The sequence below is a fragment of the Siniperca chuatsi genome, linkage group LG10, assembly GCF_020085105.1.
Source record: "Siniperca chuatsi isolate FFG_IHB_CAS linkage group LG10, ASM2008510v1, whole genome shotgun sequence".
NCBI lineage: Eukaryota > Metazoa > Chordata > Actinopteri > Centrarchiformes > Sinipercidae > Siniperca > Siniperca chuatsi.
The window spans coordinates 19,266,573-19,286,963 of NC_058051.1; the positions used below are offsets into that span (position 1 = coordinate 19,266,573).

The 20,391-nt window shown below is 42.2% G+C and overlaps 2 protein-coding genes across 9 annotated transcripts in view; one reads left to right on the forward strand and one right to left on the reverse strand.

Moving 5' to 3' along the window:
* Nucleotides 1-20,391, forward strand: part of LOC122883029 — a 244,426-nt gene that overhangs the window by 203,992 nt on the left and 20,043 nt on the right. For 2 of the 8 annotated variants that reach the window (XR_006379527.1, XR_006379526.1), the window contains one exon: nucleotides 11,913-17,853. The exons of 2 other annotated variants lie outside the window; for them this stretch is intronic. Coding sequence is in view for 1 of the 6 variants with exons in the window: in XM_044211089.1 (XP_044067024.1) it covers nucleotides 11,913-12,307 (395 nt within the window). In the remaining 5 variants the exon portion in view is untranslated. Of the gene's footprint in view, nucleotides 1-7,500; nucleotides 9,685-11,912; nucleotides 17,863-20,391 lie in introns of those variants that run through there. 4 more of the 8 variants (XR_006379528.1, XR_006379536.1, XR_006379533.1 and 1 more) reach the window with 4 other exon arrangements.
* mafba (v-maf avian musculoaponeurotic fibrosarcoma oncogene homolog Ba) lies at nucleotides 2,376-6,189 on the reverse strand. The gene has a single exon (XM_044211086.1). It carries the CDS (start codon nucleotides 5,697-5,699, stop codon nucleotides 4,473-4,475), a length of 1,227 nt encoding a protein of 408 aa, XP_044067021.1. The 5' UTR covers nucleotides 5,700-6,189; the 3' UTR covers nucleotides 2,376-4,472.

The window sequence follows — 20,391 nt, forward strand, 5'->3', positions numbered from 1 at the left end:
ACTCTTAGAAATTATGCAAGATGCAAATGAGTTCATGGTGTTTTAGGTTTGAATGTATAGAGCAGGCAGAAATGCACAAACACACTTCAGAGGCTTTGAAATACCTGCAGCAGGGCTCGGACTAACGCTTGGAGAGTTTCTAAAAGCCGTTGGCCTGCTGTAGCTGACTGGAGCTTTAAAACGTTGTGGTGTCCGGTGCGATGAACAGAAGCAGGCCAGGTTTGGGGCTGCCTTGTCTGGGCTCTTCACTCCTGCTGCTGCTGCAGATACAAGGAGCTGGAGGTGGAGGCTGGCACAGCAAGCTGAATGCAGATAGGATCTCTGTGGGGGGGCGTGAATGTGTGATCGGAGACTAAAATCATTACAGTACGCCTGGTCACTGTGTCCTTGGCGCTTCCGCTGAGGCTGATGCTTTCTTCCACTTTCCCCCCTCTGCCTTTTTCTCCCCTACTTTGTCTTTTACAAATTTCCACTATCCATTTCTCTATGAAGCACTACACATAAGTGACTCTCAACAAAAACATTCTGCTCTTTTTAAAATTTTAAAATGGTTCCTGCAGGTAAGAAGCAGTCAAAAAGTTGTATCATGCACATGTAATTCATAAAAGGCAGTGTTGATGCAATATGTGATAATGCAACAAAACATTACACAAATAAACCTTAGTGGATCAATTTGTGTGTATTGATTTATAAATTAGATTGTCAATACATTATTAGGATTCACTTTTTTTCCAAATGGTCCAATATTCATTTATTGGTTTTAGAAATTTATCAGAAAGGAGGTGTAAATAGAATTGGAACCTCTCTTGTGACTCTTGAGTCAGACAGCTTTTTTATTTATTTTTGTTTTATTTATTTTTAGACATTTAATAGAAATGAATGTTTGGTTACTGTTTGATTTCTCTGGTGATAGCTTTCAGGCTCTTGTTCTTTCAGTTCTGTGAGTCCAGCTGAGCTTCAACATGTGTGTTGAGTTCTGAAGTCATAATAGACCATATCATACTGCACATACAATACACAAAGCCTGGTTTCCCCTTCTGTGTGTCTGACTCACTCACTCACTAACACAGCAGCTTCTATATAAAATCTGAAGAAGAAGGTGAAACGGATCCCCTATAGACAACTAAAACCAGTTGTTTTTGTGTTATTATCATAACTCTTTCTCCTGGTTCACCCCAGCTGCACTCATGCCCCCAGGCTGCAGCGGCTGCCCAGAGAGAGAGAGAGAGAGGGAGGGAGAGAGAGGGATAATGTAAACTAGACTCGCCTTCCTTGAGTCTCATTGGTTGATTCTCTGCCTAGCGGTTTTGTCCTTGAGAATGTGCAGACACGGGGCAGATAATGTTCTGACACCAGAAACTCTAGACCGGGACCAGATCAACACTTACTCCCTTCTTCTTCTACTTCTCTACTTCTATTGTCATACTACCCGAACATGCAGATTGAAGAACGACAGTGTTTGTTGATATTTTTGTGTATCGAAGTCACGAATGTGTTTTTACTCTTAACGCTGCACATCTGTAAAGCAAATCTAATTGAAATCGCTGATTTTATGCGCGAATGTGCATGCAGCAATGATTAGAGGGAATACAGTCTCCTAAGATATTGCAAGTGTGTTGACACATAGTAATCATAAATTCCATTAATGTTAACCATAAACATATCACACCCCTAGGCGCGCACGAGGGATTATTTTGAAGCTGAGGTCTTGCTCAGCGCATTTAGGCGACAGGGTCGGACTTTTTTTTTAAGACTCAAATTGTGTAACAACCAGTCGGATTGAGCCTTTAAGTGCATTCAAAAACCATGCACGCCGAAAGCCCTAAATTGTTTTACCACTTAATGTAAATCTGAGGTTTTCATCTCTCTGTTGCAAGGTCAAAGATCTCCTTTTACCGTGCGCTCTTGTGACGACGGGGTTTCTGCAGAAGTCAGCATGCCAGCAGAGGCCAGCAGCACAGGAATCTCCCTGCAGCGCCACATAAACGGCCAGACCCGGTGATCTAATCACAGTAGGCCAGTAGGCTCTGATCCAAAAGTTTCCACATCATTCTTAAAGTCTGAAAATAAAATAAAGGACGAGGACAAATGAATTGCAAGCAATTTCAGAGGTCGGTGCGAATAAGTTCTTAAAAGATCAAATTGTTTTCCTAAAGCTCTGCACAGAATTCTTTAACTATGAGTGCTGTGGCTACAACCAGCAACATTTTCTTTTTGCTTTTTTGGCAGAAAGTGAGTGTGCTGCCACTGCAGTGTGTGAAGGATTATTAATTCCTGGTAGTACGTTGTTAATATGACTCAGTCTGCGCCTAATTTTGTCATCACATCACAGATCTTTTCCTGTGGCGGCAGAAAAAAAGTCTGAGAGGTAATTATTGCCATTTGAATGACTTTAATAAGCAAAATATGAAACAATTTCTTCCAAAAACAACCAAAGACAAAACAGAAACCAGCCTGAATGGAACAGTTCAAATTTAAGTGTTTAACTATTATTTATATAAACAGGATTGAAAATTGATCCCCATCATCGCAAACATGGAACAGGTGAAAACAAAACAACAACCCGCTGCTGCAGTTTCAGTTCGATTTCAACACAGTTGAATCATAACAAACCAAAGATTGGTAAATGCATGACTTTTCGACAATAGTTTCAAATGCAAACATCATGCTTATTCGATATGATCTGACAGTTTGTTAATTTAAATCATTAAAATAAAAACTTTAACTATGCATCTGGCCAGCAGAACCAGAATCATCAAATAATGATAAAACAGACAAAAAACGTATTACATACCATACACATTGTTTTCATTTTGAGAATTTGCGCAACCTGAGTCCCCTTTTTTACTGACCGGCAGGAAAAAAATCAGGAAAACATAAAGCATTAATAGTCAAACTGTGTATTAAATTGCTCGCGTTATCTAAATATTAACTCTACATAAAACCCCTAACAAGTATGTTGTTGCACTTGTTTCTAAATATCGTTAAAAAATAGAAATCATTAATATTAGGCCCAGTGATAATAGCCTATGCTACAGGTGGCCGCCAATCGGAATGACAGAACAAGGTTTTGTTTGGGTTTGATGTGGTTTGTTAAAGAGTTAATAGAAAGGCAGAGCAGCACTTTTCAGAATTAGTGGCACAAAAGCCATGTTGGATTAAAATGACAGAGAGCATTAACCCACAATGTGTGTGTGTTAAACAGTATTGTAGCAATAGCCTATTCTGTGCAATCTGGGTCCAATAATATTGTGGCCACATGTTTTTCTCCTCAGACTCAAAGAACACGTGTCCAAATATTACTCTAAAACTTTGCACTTAGGCCTGTGTTGAATAATAATGCAATATAGTATCATAGTATGTCCTCCTGGAAGGGAGGTCTGCACAAATTTCAAAATGAAAACTTTCAAATCATCATCCAAAAGTGCACTCATTTAAATGCAACTGATAAAAAATGCACTCCTCTCTCAATCAATACCCCAGATGATAAAAAAATCATACAAAATAAATGACATAAAAACACAACACAAAGACAGAAGTTCAAACCAGCCTCCTCAATCTTGTTGTGCAGTTTTGCGGTTGCATAATATTTACAAGCCCAAAGAAACCCATAACCATATGATACTGCACCGGCAGTCCTGCTGTTCTGTCCCCGCTGCATTTCTCTAACCCCCCAAAACTATGGAGAAGCGCAGATCAACAACATGCTCTTAATATACACGAGAAGATGAAAGTACAAAATAGAAATTATTACCGTACATGTCCAGCATGCAGGATTAATATTTAATGCAGATTTTTTGTTTCAATATATATTCGAATATAACCAAGCAGGCAATAAATCAATGAGCTGTTGCATAAAATGCCCCCGACCCGTGACGGGTTAGTAGACAGAAGTTAAATTTGCATAAAGTGGAGTCTTGCTTTTGGAGATTTTCTCAGATTGCGGGCCCACTTGTCGAATGTGAGTCTCGTGTGTTGCAGGCTGTGAGGTCAGGCCTGCTTGTTGTTTGATAACAATGTCATCATTTTGGAGAACAAAATTACAAGACAACTTGCCTCGACGCCATCCCACACTACTTACATATTATTTAAAAGCTGTAGCCTCAAAGGAGAGAGAGAAAAAAAGAAAAGTTCATCAGCCGATCCTCTTCTTTGATGAAGAAGAAAAAAGTCTCTTCACTACAAGCAACTAATCTACAAAGATGCTGCGACTGATCAGACACTACATTGCTCTTTGTATCTCAGTTGACACGTGGATGGAGAGATGATTATATATGAGAATACTATTTGATGGATTATTCTTCTAATATGAATATAATTGTTACCGTTATTAGTATAATCATAAACAGTATGGGAGGTGTGGATTATTATCGTTTGTTCATCAGCCAGTCAGTCACTTGTGGAGAAAGGAAAGGTGGGGGTGGAGGGGAAAGTTTGTTGTGAAGGGGTTCACAAGAAAAGGCTATGACAACTCACATGAAAAACTCTGGTGATGAAGGGTTGTCACTGGTTGAGCCAGCCTCGCGGAACCCGTTATTGGCCCCTGACCCCGTCAGTTTCTCACACTTGAGTTTGTAGGCGTCCCTCTCCCTCGCCAGCCGGCTGATCTCCGCCTTGAGCTGCTCCACCTGGTTAATCAGCTGAGTCTTCTCGTTCTCCAGCACGTGCTTCTGCTGCACCCGCTTGTACCGGCAGGATTGAGCGTAGCCCCGGTTCTTCAGGGTCCTCCTCTTCTGCTTGAGGCGGATGACCTCGTCCTTGGTGAAGCCCCGTAGGTGTCTGTTGAGCTCCCTCACCGACATGGACACCAGTTGGTCGTCGGAGAAGCGGTCCTCCACGTTGAGTCCGCCCCCGGAGCTGTGGTGCGCCGCCGACTGGCTCAGGTGGCCGTGCGGATGGTGGTGATGATGGTGGCGGTGGTGATGGAGCGGCTGGTGGGACTCTGGGGAGACCGGGGACGGGCTGTCGGGGTCCTGGCTGTGGTGATGGTGGTGCTGGCTGTGTGGGTGGTTGTGTCCGCCCGGGTGCCCGGACAATTCATCAGCGTGGTGCGGGATGCCCCCAGCATATGGGTGATGGTGCTGCTGGCCGTGGCCGTGGTGGCTGTGATGGTGATGCGGGCCCCTGTAGCCCTCGAAAGCGCCTTGCTGCTGCAGCTGCTGTTGGACATGCGGAGGCGGAGGGTGGCCGTGAGCTGTGGCTCCAATCAGAGCCTCCACTGCGTCCTCTGGAGTCAGGCTTAGCGTCTGCGGGTCTATCTGCTGGTGGTACCCGCTGTTTGGCATCCAGTACAGATCCTCTAGGTGGTTTTTCTGCTCTGTGGGGCTGAAGCTAGGCGAGGAGGGCACCGAGCTGCAGGGTGTACTGATGGGGGTGGAGGACACAGAGCCTTGGGGTTGGAGACGGTTACACTGGCGCACCCCGTTGCGCTCCAGCCCGGCCAGGCCTTCCTTCTTCACGTCAAACTTCATCAGGTCAAAATCATTGACATATTCCAGAGCCAGAGGGCTGCTGGGTAGCTCCGGGCCCATGCTCATCTCTGTGCTCATGTTGCTGTCGCGACTCTTTTGCAGATATGCAAAGGTACTTGCAAGCGTCGCAAAAACTGACTTATTAATCAGCGTCTCTTCTCTCCTTTCTTGTTTCATGCAATAGTTCTTTTGGCTCCTCCACCGCTGTGCACTGACTTGCTGTAGCATGAAACACCGTGTGATTGGTGAAAAAAGAGGAAAACGAAAAAAAAAAAAGTCGTGTAGGAAAACTTTCAAACTAATGCTCTGCACACGGTTTGCGTCATATAGCCTACTTCTGCTGGGATAATCTGGCAGGGAGACCAGGCAGGAGGTAGAAAGCAATGCGTCTCAGTGCAAAAGTAAAACCTCAGTCCCTTCAGTAGAAGTGTATTCACAAAAAAATCAGCATAAATAATAATAATAAAGGAAATACCACGTTTGTTCGCTGAGACGGGCACCAGTCCTCGTTGCAACTTCTTGGTTGTAAGTCCGTTTTTTTTCTCCAGGAAAATAATAGGAGCAAATAAGCAGAGTAAATAGGGCGTCTGATTTTCGCTGAGAAGCAGCTTTTCCAGCTCTGCACCGCAGAGATTTCAAGGCTCGCCTCTCTCACTCTCTCCCACTCAGTGGTATCCAGCAGACTGCGTTTGGAGCCAGCCAGCGCTTTATCCTTATAGCGCACTGTGACGTCGAGCTGAAAGGCTGGGTCCGTAGCGCTCAGCTCTCCAATGGGAGCGGGACTCTGCTGCTGAAATAGAGGAAGAGAAGGAGGAGGAGAACAGAGGAGAGGAGGGCGCACAATACAGTCTTGACAGCTACAGACAGTCAGCTGACCGACTTCCCTAAAAGCAGAAGGTGGGAGGAAAGTGGAGGAGAGGGAGAGAGAAATGCCTTCAGTTATCCGCGGCTGTGTAACGCACCGCTCTTTCTCTTCTCTTATGACAGTTTCAGATCTCAATGAGAGCAATGTGACTGATTTATAGGCTACAGTGCTCACTGAAAAGCCCCAAATGGCACAATAGTCCACAATAGAAAATTTAATAATTAAACAAAATGTTCAATATTAAAACATCATATATATATATATATATATAAATGTATATAAAATCTTGGCATTGCGGTGATAACAGTCCCAGTTGTTTCCAAATGCACTTTGACTTGTATCATTTCCCAGAAAAACTGTGTAGGTTAACTATCTAGAAGAAACAAAGAGAGTGCACATTATTCCGTTAATTTCGCGACAATGTTATTTGTCATGAAAGTGCTTGAAACAACTTGATTTCTTCTGGAAACAAATTCTTATATTTTGAAGATTCAATAATAATCGATTAAATTGACTCATTAATTACTTTTTACACCTAATGTATGTTGCATTGCTTTCATAGGCGTACATAAAAAATCACAAGCAAGGCTGTATTTGCCACAGATAAAGGTCGACATGATAGTTCACCATTTTTTATCAGTGTTGAAAAGTTGAATCTTGACCTTTCTCGCAAACAAGGACACATATCTTTAATGTGTTATTCCGCTGTTAATGTTGCAGTCCCAAACACACTTGGCTTAGAGTCAGAGTTTGAGGTTTAGACTATATTATAGCCCACAATGGGGAATCATAATAAAATCCTATACAATTCTTGGTATAACTTATATGTCTGTGATCCTCAGTAGTGACTATATGGTGACCCTGCTGCACTGAACTTCATAGATTTTTTAAATAATTTGGCTATGATACGACCACAGCTCTCCTGTATATGTTTGTATAACCCTGTGTTATAATCATTATGGGTTAAGTGTATTGTTTGTGGAAAAAGTAAAGTTGACTTTGTTCAGAGCCTGTTATTACTCCCAGATTCCCACATGAGGCTCCTCTTGGCTCGGACGGTTTGTTTTACACCGGGCAGCATCACAGCAGGAGAAGTCACCAGAAAACAGGCTCAAGGCTGCCCCTGCGTGGGCAACACGCGAACCGATGAAGTTGGTGAGATGCTGCTTACATAGATTTCCTTTTATTTTATTTTTTATTTTTTTATTTATCACCGCGTTAATTGCTCCTTTTAAAGGTCACATCCTGCAATTTTGACAGACAGCAATTCATCTCTGTTACATGAGTCTCATAAACACTCAGTGTCACATGTTTAATCCTCTCACTGACACTGTCTAACAGGTAGTTTGGCCAAAAGAGGATCAGATCCTCCATCAGGATGTATGCGTGTATGATTGATTTGATTTGTATTTTAATTGCCTAACAAACAAAAAAGAAGTAGCGTGAGCAAACGTCTCGCTTCCCTGCAAAAAGAAACTGCTTGTAAATGAGTCAATTTTAAGGATCGATTAGATTATCATTTCGTTTCCACCTCATATCCACGGATGAGTACAGCCGCGACCAGAGCGTATTGATCAGGCTTGGATGTAAGAGGAGGCTGCCAAAGATGAGATCCGATAATGAAGGGCTTATTTGTTTGGTTTAAATTTTTCAATTCAAGTTATAGTTCTGGTAATTTAAGGATATTTTTTGAGTCTGACCTAAATTGCTATAAACAGCTACGAAGGTTAAAAAAAAAAGAAAAAGAAAAAAGAAAGCTAAAAATATAGCCTATGAAATCATAAAATTACACATTTTAAAGGGAATATCAACATTTGCATGAAGCATTAATGAGAAAGAGGCAGCTTTTAACAGAAACCTTACAGAAACGGCAGATTGATTTATGATGATCACTTAGGCCTACCTATTAGTCATCGTTTATTACTATTATTGCTATTATTATTATTGTTAGTATTATTATCTTTAGTGTATTATTATAAGATTTTATACGCCCACATCATTATTTGGACCAAAATTACATTATAATATTTGGCTATTTTGATTCAATGATAATTAAATTGTACTTTAAAGCGACTCTGGATTGTATTTATTCCTATTGTGTTCTTTAGCTTTTATCGAGAGAGAGAATGGTCATATATCCTCAGCCTTTCTAACACCTTAATTAGACACTCACTACTTTTTCAGCCTCAGAGCGCCTGGATATCACCCCATACTGATACACTCAAATTACAAATTCAAGCCAGCATTTTTTTATTTTTTTATTTTTTTGCGCAGGTAACGTTCAGATTATAGTCATCCTCTTTTTATTCTCTGAACCTGCAGGCGAGCTTCTCGATTCTCAGCTCCAACTTCAAAAGCGCCCAGAGCGAGTCGTGCCGTGCCGAGCCGAGCTGCTCTAAAACCTCTTCCCAGCGAGGCCGACCCAACGGCAGCCCCATTAGGTCGTAATGCTCTCTAATATAGCCCGAGTCCACCGTCTAATAGATCCAGGCAGGCCTGCCGGCGGCTCTCCCCCTTCGGTAATAACGGGCTGTAATGGAGAGACGAGATGTAAAAAAGCGTCCATGTCAGCAGCATATCGGTGGTTAATGATCTATTAAGTGATCCGTATGCTTATGGACAGCGAAAAAAGTGTTGATGCTTGCTCATTCGCCCCTAATGAGAGTCCCATCCTACGGATTTTAGGAATGAATAACAGAAATAAAATCACCTTTAAAATGTTACATTTAACAGTTGACGCATGGAGGCTGCAGTGGCTGCAGAGCTTCCCACAGCTCGCATCTCACACCTGCAACAGGCCTGCTGGTTTCACACAGGAGGCCCATGGGGTGTCTATAGGAAGAGACGTGATTCCCCTCACAAATATGGATTTCTATTCTGCTCCAGGACCTATCCATGCATGTTCACCCGCTGTCCGAAAGCCAAGACCGCTGGATCTGATGATGGGTTGTATGGGAGGATGCAGTGACTGTGAGGAATACTTTTTTCCCCCTTTTACATTCAGAATCAGACTCTGTATCTCACTCTGAGGTAAACAGTTGGTTTTATTTGGTCGGTGTTTGGCCGTTTGGCGTGCGTAATGATTAACTCTAATGGTCCCCCCCGACCATTCCTGGAAATGTTGCAGAACAAAACGGAAGGTAGCCGAGTTGGAAGGCCCCTGACAGGGAGAGTGAGGGATGGAGATGGAGAGACGGGGCTTTCGGAAGTCCTGCTTTGATGAGCTTTGACGCAGGATGGAGAAAGGAGACGCGCAAAGCTCGTGCAGCCCCGGCTTCAAAGTCCAAAAGTTTTTACCCGTAACCGCTTTCATTATACAGTGACTACTGATTTTAACTGGTAGTATAGGTGAGTTTCCATTTGGAGAACTAATAAATGCAAACGCAAATTTAAACTTCCAGCTTTTTCTTTCTGTACGATGCACAACTGCCATATGATTTATGCTGTAGCCTATTTACGTGGTTTTACAGAATGAATCTGTCGAAAAACGTCCCGTTGTCAATTTGCCATCATTTAAAATTGTCCTGGCGTAGACTCATGTCCAATTATGTACTGACATTTTACAGCTACAACTTAAAAACGCATTTTATCACTACAACTGCATGATCCATTTCCCCACCCCGAATCACAGTGTGTAAACAAGTGTTTCCATTAATTCACTTGCTCCGTGCTTTGGCATAACATAATAGTAAGAAAATGACTGAGCAGACAAGTCTGAGGTAGCCTACATTTGTTTCTAAAATATCAAGTTTGACTATACATACAGTGGCTCTTTTGCATCACTAATCTAACATCTTCCGTTTACAACGTGCAGTTACTCAGGCATTCTTGTTTACTCCAGACTGATCGATTATCTCCGTGAAAACATGTATTATTAAGACGTGTCGTCTGTGTAAACAGGCAGAGGCCAGCCTCTGAAGAAAGATAACATCCCCATCAGTGATAATTGACTGAGGAGTTGTTGTTTTTTTTTCAGGAAAACAACAAGAGGTGAGATAAGTGCCAAATCTAGCCATCTCATTAATATGAAAAAGTATCGATTTAACAGTGAACAGCAATTGTTTATCTTAAAAAAATCACTCTGCATGCTGTCTTGCTCATGTACAGGCCTACTTTTGACAATCATAATTCGTCACCAGTGTTATCACAGCAGTTACACTCTCACCATTTACCCGCTGAGAAGGTAGTTGTGTTTGCAGGGAAAATTAGGGTTTATTTCTTGTGACAGGGCGCCTCTGGTGGCGCATTTACTCATTGCTAATAGTTTGATGTTTATCATCAGTGACATGCAGTCTTTTCTCTTTTTTGCACTAACCCCTTGCAGACAGATCCAATTTCAGAACTTCAGTTATTTAGTCTTTTTTTTTAAATGACAGAGAAGCAGAGAGGATATAAAAATATGATGGGGAGGCCAAGGCATAATTGTAGGCCTTTTCTGAAATTAGATGTCTCTGATTGACATGTTGTAAATATAACAACAAATAAATGTCAGTATGCACTGTACTGGCTTAATCCCAGAAGAAAAAGAACAATAAATCTGCCTTTTGCTGTGGTCATTTCATTAATGTAAATTGCAATGCTATGTACAATAGTTTGGCTTCCTTCCAGTTGGCTCTTTGCTGAGGCTTATGCATAACATTGGGTCTTATCATAAACTGGGGCTATGTAACCACAGAATGTAGGCGACACCACAAGAACCAAATATCAGAGTGCAGGCATAACATAATTAAAGCCCATATTCTCTGCTCATAACCACATTTTACATCTATATTTTCTGAGCCAATAACAGGCTACTGTAATTCTAAAGAAACATACAAGTAACAAAATTCTTACGATGTATTGAATGCATAAATATGACAATGTCGAGTCATGAGGAGTGCCTGTTTCTTGTAAAAAAAAAAAAAAACAAAAAAACCAAACATTTCATGTTGCCCATAAAATTGTCGTTTTTTTAATGTATCATTTTGCTTTGCACAAGATCAGTCGGCTCTCTGGAACTCTGTCTGGCGTTAACGTGTCAGTGTTGAGGAGCATCCTTTGTTGTTCATGGCCTTCTCTAATTATCTGCATATGGAGCTGTCAGACCACATCTTTGGCTTATATTAAATTTCCATTTCAAATAATATTCTGGAAAATGCGGCATCAGAAGAGTATATATAGCACCAGTGTATTATTAAGCTAAGAGTAAAGAAAGGGTATTAAAATAGGCCTCAAATGGCTCAGTGTAATATCTTAGAAGACTTTTTATTTTTCTGTCAAGTGTGTAATGTATAAATGTTTGTGATAAGAATTTATTCAAGACATGTTCCCTAACTGTTTACCAGCGAGTAGCACTACCTAGCTGACCCCAGGTCAGTTGTATGCCAGTGTATGAGCATGTGGGCATGATTGATCTGGAGGTGGGTGGCTGCTGCAGCAGGCGTTTTTAAGGAAAAGAGCCGAACCGGCATTTTTTCTTCAGACGTTGTCTCTGCCTCAGAGTCCTCTCCTCTCCTCTCCTTTCTTTTATTGTTCACTCCTTACCCCTCCTTTTACCTATTCTCGTTTTTTTTCTCCTTGTGTTTTTCTCTACTCAGGATGCTCAGAGATTCTCCTTCCCAACGCTGCCCCTGCATGTCATAATCTCTGGACCTGTTGTCATTCACCGGGGATCAGAAGACGGTCACTTTTATCAAACATCTCTACTCTCCACTCTTCCGTATCCCCTTTTATTCTTCCTTTCTCCTCCTCTGTCCACTCTCCTTGCTGGGTGACCTCCTTGCCTCTTGGCTCTCTCACCCCTCTCCTCTGGCCCTGGCCCTGCCCACCCTGGGTCATTTATCATGGGCCAGGAGGGGAGCCCCTGGGCCTGCAGGCCCCTGTCAGCCCCTGCAATCGCCTCTTTGTGGCTCCTAGCAAACAAGTGTCGGATCAGCAAAAGTCTATTAAAGCCTGGTGGGCCTTTCTCAGCCAATTGGGTTCGGGTCACTGAGCTGCTCTCCGTGCTGCTCCGAGAGCTCTTTGTGTCGCCGCCGTTCGCTGACACAGATCCCCACAAGATTAATGATTTTTAGCAGCCATTTGGGTCTCATTCGCAGGGTCCTTCTCGCTTTCTCTCTCTTTGCCCCTTTTCCACTTTTCTCCACTCATTCTGTCCTCTTTTCTTCTTTAACCTATTTCTTCTACTACTCTACCTCTGCCTCCTGATTTCTCGTTTTTTGCTCTCATGGTTTACTCCTTCCCTCCTCCCTTTCACTGTTACCCCAATCAATGTCGACCAATTGTGTCTTCACTTTGTAAGCTCATTATCCATACAAGTGTGATTGCCACTACTGGTGGTCCCATATTTATATAATAATTGTCTCTGTATTACAGATTTTAGGATACAAAGGATATAAATTTCAATTGCTAAATATGCTATTTTAGTTATTTGTTTCAGAGTGATAAACTCCTCCTGTCTGATAAATCCAGAGGATGTTAAGAAACCAACTCGAGCATCCACATTACAATCCTGGCAGGCTTCCCCGCAGTGTGCCCCAAGAGGCTCAGAGTAATTTGAAATCTTCGAGCCACTTCCACGACTTCCATGTTGCCATGTTCTCAGTGTTGTTTCCAGTAATTACTGCAGGTTAAGTGCACGTCCCGGAGCCCAGTGGAGGCAGCTCTATCCCTCACCTGGGACATGACTCAGCACAGTTCAGGTCATCCGGCCATTTCCCTGACCACTGGACCACACCCCGATCTACTCTAAAGCCACAGGACAAGCACTATTTATGAAAGACTCGTGTTCACTTGCATCATGTAATGTAATGGTTGTTTTATTTACTGGCTGGATTTTTTCAGAAAGACAGCCTCACACTGACATGTTTATCCATTTGAAGTCTATAAACACATTTATTTTCTTTAATCTAAAATTTTGCAGTTTTTCTTAAACTTTAAGAGGATTTGTATGGTCTTTAATGTTAAATATTTAAGAAGATTCATATTTAAGTACATATCCTTTGTCCCTTCTCGCACAACCTTTTCCACATGTGAACAATAAAGGATAGGTTCACATTTTTTCATGTTTTCTTAAAACAATACTCACGTGCCTATATGTACAGTTAAAGACTTATTGGTTGCTGTATTTGTTTCTCCTGTCCACACTAGCCATGAAAAGTTTCAATTTAATACAGTTTCAATTTAAGTAAAAATCTACAATCCTCATTCTGTGCAAAAATGCATTCCAAAGTTCAGGTGAAGCTAATATGAGGCTTCAGAAGTCTGAATTAAACAGAACAACCTCTTTGTTTTACTATCCCTCTGTTGCAGCTCAGCAAGGAAACACTGTCTCTGGAAACAAAAAGGGAGGACTTCATACGGAAAAGACAGTAACTTTGGAAAATACCTACTTGATTTGACTAATTAACACCTAATTTTAGCTTCAGCTGAACTTTGGAATATATTTTTGCACAAAAAGAGGGCTGTGGATTTTGTCCTCCATCACTTACATTGGAGGCATGTTAGGACGGGATCTCGTCACAGCCAGTATGGACGGGAGGAATGATTACAGAGACTGTTTCACTGTATACATGGGCATGTGAGTAATGTTTTGAGATAGACTTCGAAAAATGTGAGATATTTGATGCCATTTAAGGTCATCCTTTTAACATAATGAAAATCTAGACTATTTAGAGATTGGTCTGGACTTTAAAAATGACTCAACCCTTTAATCTGTATTAAAACTCACATATGTACTGTAGATATTTCATAGTCTACTCTGTCATTAATGTTACTGTTACATGCTTAAAAAGAAGAAGATCTGTTTCATCTCTGGAGTATCTTTTTATGGTGAAGCGTGTGGGGCAGTAGTGAAAGAAACTGTGTGTGTGCATATACTATATGTGTGTATATGTGAAAACATAATCTTCTTCTGTGTTAGTGAAGCTGTCAGTGAGGCTGCTGGTTGGTCAGCGTCTGCTTTCACCTAAAACTCCCCCTGTGCGTTTACAGCGTGTCTGTTTTAGGACTGAATGGATGAACCCAGCCATGTCCATCCACCTGCCCTGTTTCCTGTCTGATTAATCTTCTGTGTGTGTGTGTGTTTGTGTGTGTCTGCTTGCATGTGTGTGTCTTTGTTTGTATGTGTGCCTGTGTGTAAATGGTTATAGATGGGGCGACACCACTACACTGGCAGTCTGAATCATTACTCACAAAGATAGGGAGAGACCCAGGGCCGAGGAACCCCTAACATCCTCCTCCTTCCTACACAGGCACACACACATATACATGCGTGCACACACACATATCCCCAGGTTATTCATTTCTAAGCAAAGTGCCTGCCATTTCACCCCCCCTATTAAGAGGCCGAAGCTCTAGGTTCCCTTTTGGAGAGGGGGAGTGAGGGATGGTTTTCGATTGGGCCTTATACTCTTTGTTTGCACCCTTCCTCTTTGCCTGTACTCTCATCATTTCTCTTAATCTTTCATTTCCATCTCTTTCTCCCTCTCTCTGTGTTTTTCTCTCTTCTTCTCGCTTTCTTTCTAGGAAACTGTCTGCCCCCCGTGACAGCTATGAAAAAATACCTCTGCTAAATTACAGTATGTAATGATTATCAGCAGCAACTAGCCTCTAGAGTTGTAGTAAAAGTTCCCAACACCAATGTACATGACAGAATTCACATTGATGATGGACATTTAGGGAGTTCCTGGAAAAGTCAATGAACCTTGACTAGACTCTGATACTTCAGTCTGGTGGAGATGCCCTCTAATAAGCATAATTAATGATAGTAAGCATAGCAGGCAGGTTCATCATGCTCCCATATCGAAATCAATGCTGCCGTGCTAACCCCATTCAGTGGGATCAGTTTAGGGAAGGTGAAACATTCAGAGAAACTCTTTATAAATGTAGAAGTTAGCAATAGATTTTAAGTTTCTGGCAGTTTCCTTGGTATATATATAATAACCATTTGGGATTTATAACAAATCTTTTCCCAGTTGCACCCGGTTGCAGTTATTTGGTTTCTTATTTTGTCTCTTTCCAGGTTCAGGGGGAGCCCTAGCTTTGTGGAATATATGAGAGCAATTATAACTCCATCAGGAAGAGACTGTGGACCTAAACAGAATGGTAAAATGGCAATATTGTAGAATATCCTCATTGGAAACTCAGAGAAAGCACAGAGATAGAAAATGTGTGTCGTGTGTGTTCATACATTTGATTTCAGAAAAGGTGTGTTTGGGGTCCTCAGTGCTTGAACACGTCGTCTGCTGTTTATAGTGTATATGCATGAGTATATGTGTCTGTAGCAGTATGTGTGCATGTGTTGGAAGGGGGTATGTATGTACAGGAAGAGAGCCTGTAAATAAATCTGTTTGGGGATTGGGGGTGTGGGGATGAAATATGGTCCCAGGGATGTGGAGCAATGTGAAAAACTCGGCATCGCCAGGGAATAACAAATCTCCTGATGTCGCCTTGCCGCAAAATAAATACACTCCCCCGTACAAGTCATCCATCTGGACTATGAGTCGCAACAAAGACGCCCCCAATACATCCCCAACGCACCCCAACACACACACACACACACACACACACACACACACACACACACACACACACACACACACACACACACACACACACTGTCCACACATACACCCAACAGCCATCCCACACAGCAGTCATATTTATTTACACATTTATTTATTTGTTTGTTTGTTGAATTAAATGGGAACTACTAGTGGGGGATGGGAAATTGTTATTTGTTGTTTTTAATGATCTAATGATCGATCACGGGGGATTAAATAATTAAATTCCAGCCTTGACAATTTAAAAGTCTCCCCACACGTAGTTGACTGAATGAGGAAAGAGGGAAAGATGAAAGATTCCGCCTGCAGCAATGTATCAGAAAGATTCAACATCTAATACATTACAGGGAGAAAGCGTGCACGCACGTGTGTGTGTTAGCATAGGGCTGTACAGTTTTTAGCTTATGTGCATGCACGTACACACACACGCTCTGCTGTCTTTTCCTGACATATAGGCTTTAGTAAGTACATTCAACTAACCATATAGGCCCACCAGATTCTTCTTCACTTTCCTTATTTGGGCCTCTTCTCCCAGACACTTCCATTACTACAACCACTGCAGCACTAAAAGCTCACACGTGGGGCAATATGTATCTGTGTCTGTATGTACTTACAATAAAGGGATGAGATGTTTGCCACTTTGTTGTTTTCTTTAAAATTCAGTTTTTCGTTTTCCAATTAAGGTCTATTCTTTTGGCTTAATTAGGTCATGATGAGCTGTGTCACGTTTGTGTGTGTGTGAGGGTCATTCTGTCCCTCCCAGGGATAAATATTAGCCCTCGTTGTTTGCAAATAGGTGATGTATGGTGGCCATATCTCTCGGTGCTGAATGTTTTTTAGAAATTTCCTCTCCTTTATCAATTGACTAACAAACCCATGTATCACTGCCACTCTCTCCTACTCCCCACATAAATTAAATAGCCGTCTCTCTCTCTCTCTCTCTCCCTCTCTTCTACTTCTCACTTTTTCTCTCATCTGTTCCTCCATGCTCCCCAATTCCTTTTTCATTACTCCTTTTAGCTTTATTCGTTTTATTACATATTGTACATTTTATATTGGTTAACTTGTTTCACAAACACACTCACCCTCACATCAAATCTACAGCAGTCAGCGTAGATGTGGGTGTAATAATAATGCAGTTACATACGTCTCAATTGCAAATTTTCCTGTAATGTGATGGAGACTATAAAGGTGCTTTTCACTGATTACCACTTTGCCTCCAGCATATTATTTGATGTACTCATCATCAGGCGACATTTGACGTACTTAAGGACGGATTGTCATAACTGAAAATATGTTTACTCGTTCCTGTTTATCACTGTGATGCTCTCTAAATCTGCTGTCTTTCAGAATGGACGGTGGGTAAAGAGCTACAGGCTGGAGCTGGGCGGGTTCCTCTCTGTCAGATGATGATGACAGGAGGCCGATTATGCCAGAGTGCCATATTGTAAACTACTCATCATTAGCGAGCCCATCCCGGCTAACGACCGCACTGGAGATAAACAGGGGTGATGTGGAGAGCCATCTTAATCAGGAGGGCCGTTTGAGAGTGGGGCTCTGTCATTACGCACAGCTGTATCACACCAGGATATGGGAGATGTTGAGCTGTAAAGCTGTACTGTGAAGCTGGCTCAGGCCCCAGCCTTGAGCTCCGCAGGGGTTCAGTGTTGTTCTGATCGCCCCTTTAAATCCATAATGATCAAGAATAGAAAGATAAGTGCCTAAAACAGCCAGCCAAGTTAAATTATTATCTGCCATTGAAGGTCTCTAGTCACAGCCTCCCAGGGACGCTCACGAACTTCAGTCAATAGCATGAGGGGTGGGGTGAGATGAGTTGAATTTGTAGTTTATGTGAATCCCACTCCCTCGCTCCTTCTGTCTCCTCCGCTCTGTTTATACACAATACTCCCTTTTCTACCCGTCTCCTTTTCCAAAATCATCAGTGGCTTCAGGGAGAAAACAAACAGATCTCTAATCATGAGAATGATACTCCTCTGTAACACAGACTAACACACGCGTATACACACACTCAATGACAAATGAATAACAACTTAAAGGAGGATTTGCTTGTCTTTCCAGGTCAATGAACTTACTGTTACAAATATATATAGAAATGAACATCTTCATGCTGTTGAGAGGAAGATTTTAAGCTTATTCACTGTTATCTCCTTTCCTTAATTCCTACTCATTAAGGAATATATTTATAGTTTCATAAATGTTTAACAGTAAAAAACAGAATATCACATTTGAGAAGCTGAAATCAGCGATTGTTGGGCATTTTTGCTTGATAAATGACAATCAATTCATTATGAAAAAAGTTGATTAATTAATTTTCCATCTACCGTCTAATCAATTAATTTTATTCAATTACGACTACTTCCTCTCTCATTAACAGTTTAGACCTAACATTTTTAGATTCTCACAGTGCATCCGGCATATCTCTCATCATGTCTCCCAGTAAAACCAACTCTCTTGTCCCTCAGATGGACAGGCCTGAGTTGTCTGGACAGGCCGTAGCTCTCCCCACAAATGCTTGAACAATTGGAGGTAAATACGTTGGAGACAGCCCATTTGTTTTGTGCCGGCGGTGATGCATGCTTTTGCAGCAAGCAGCACATTTTTACCACGCAGCCCAAAGCAGCTGTGAGTAATGGACTGCTCTGGCCTGTCCACTCATTCTGCTATTTTTATTATTGTCTCCCTTATAGTTTTCATTTTTCATATCAGGGAGAGAGGGAGAGAGGGAGAGAGCAAGAGCACACAGCATTCCCTTCAAGTATGTTCTTTCCTAAAAGAAACCCCCCACTCGCTTCATCATCTTCCATCAACCGTCCCTTGCTTTTTTTAGTCAGACTGACAGATTTTGTTGGATGCCAGGAAGAGACAAATAAGGGATTATCAACAGACAGCACAATAAATTCAGGTTGGACAGCTTCATAATAATTTTTCATCGATCCATCACTGTGTTTCTCTGGCATGTTGTCTGGTTCAGCCTCTGGGGATTCTGGGGTATTCTTAGATGGGAGACCTGGGAGTCTGTGACGAAAGAAGCACAGAAAAGAAAGCTAACTTGAACTCAAAAAGCACAAATTAAGCTGCTGAAAAGAATATAATAATGTGTACTTACAGTAGAAGCTGTAATCACAGAGCTGAAAAAGCTCAGCTCCGGCTTTGAAGATGATTCACTAAGTAGCTAAAATTATCTGCCGCTGTCGGCCCCAGGGAGAAGACTGGTATTTTGCATTGAGGCACTTGTATGGGCAACTATAATGGCTGCCTCTTAATTCCACTGACAGCTTTACAGGACCTGAGTTATGTAGCCACAGCCATACTTCTCGTTAGGCCCTCGCAAGGCTTCACACTGGGTTACACTAATACACCTCCTTCCCCCTCCCCTGCCCTTTCCCTCTGCACGCACATACACAGGTATAAAATCAGCCATACACACACATTTATGAGGGCTAGCACATCCTCACACACCCAGAGAGCTACTGGCCCACACAATTCCTCCACACACCTTTTTTGTATAATGAAGGTTATTTGTTCAGCCAATGTTAGTATCAGATTTATTTCCTCGTTTCTGCCCTTCATTTTGTGCTCCTCTCTTCCACCTAAATTTTCTTCTCCCCTTATCCTCTCCCTCATTGTGCCCAACAGGCCAACACCTTCTCCCTCTCCTCTCCCCCCTGCCTCCACCCTCCTGCTCCTGTACCGATAGTAGCAGGGTCCTGCCGGGTGATCCATCTCTGTCAGCCTGCTAAAATGATAATGCCAATTAAAGCATAGGAGTAATTGCCCTCCGCTGCCTCTGATCCCCTGCAGACCCTCAACAGGAGCCATGGCCCCAAATACGAATGAGACCCGGGCCCCTTGAGGCCCTCGCCTGGGCGAGAGCGTAAAGACAGGTGGGGAGGGGAGAGGATGGAAAGTGGGGGAGGAAGGGTGATTTGTAACTTTTAACCTCCACTGATCACCGATGGCCTTGACAAGGAAAGAGTGGAGAGAAGAGGAAGAGATATCACACACACAAACACACACATATGTTCAAGGTCGCTGTCAAAGGACTTATGGCCCTTGCCACTGCACGCAGACTCTCAGTGTGAGCAGCCTAATAGGAAGTGAAAGGACTATCCGGCAGTGGGCTGTAACACCACTGATCAGAGGTGACATAGCTGCACTCTCAGGTCAGCCAGGCGACCAATATTACCACCGTCCCTATCACAAATTCACTTTTAGGGTTATTGTCTTCCTTCTGATAACGTGCACAACACATGGTTTGGTCCTTAGTATCTTTGTACTAAAAAGGCTGTAACTTTGGAAGATACCCTTTTGATTTCTCTAACTCAGATGGCTGAAGCCTCACATTAGCTTCAGATAAACTTTTGAACACATTTTTGCACTGTAGCCTATGAGGACCGTGGATTTTGTCCCCCATCACTTTCAAAGCACATTAATGAAGAATCTTTAAATAGCCAGTATGAAGAGGAAGAATGACTTCTGAAAGAAAAACTTG

Excerpts from the sequence above, each read along its gene's own strand:
- mafba (XM_044211086.1), bottom strand. The coding sequence starts at position 5,699 with ATGCTACAGCAAGTCAGTGCACAGCGGTGGAGGAGCCAAAAGAACTAT.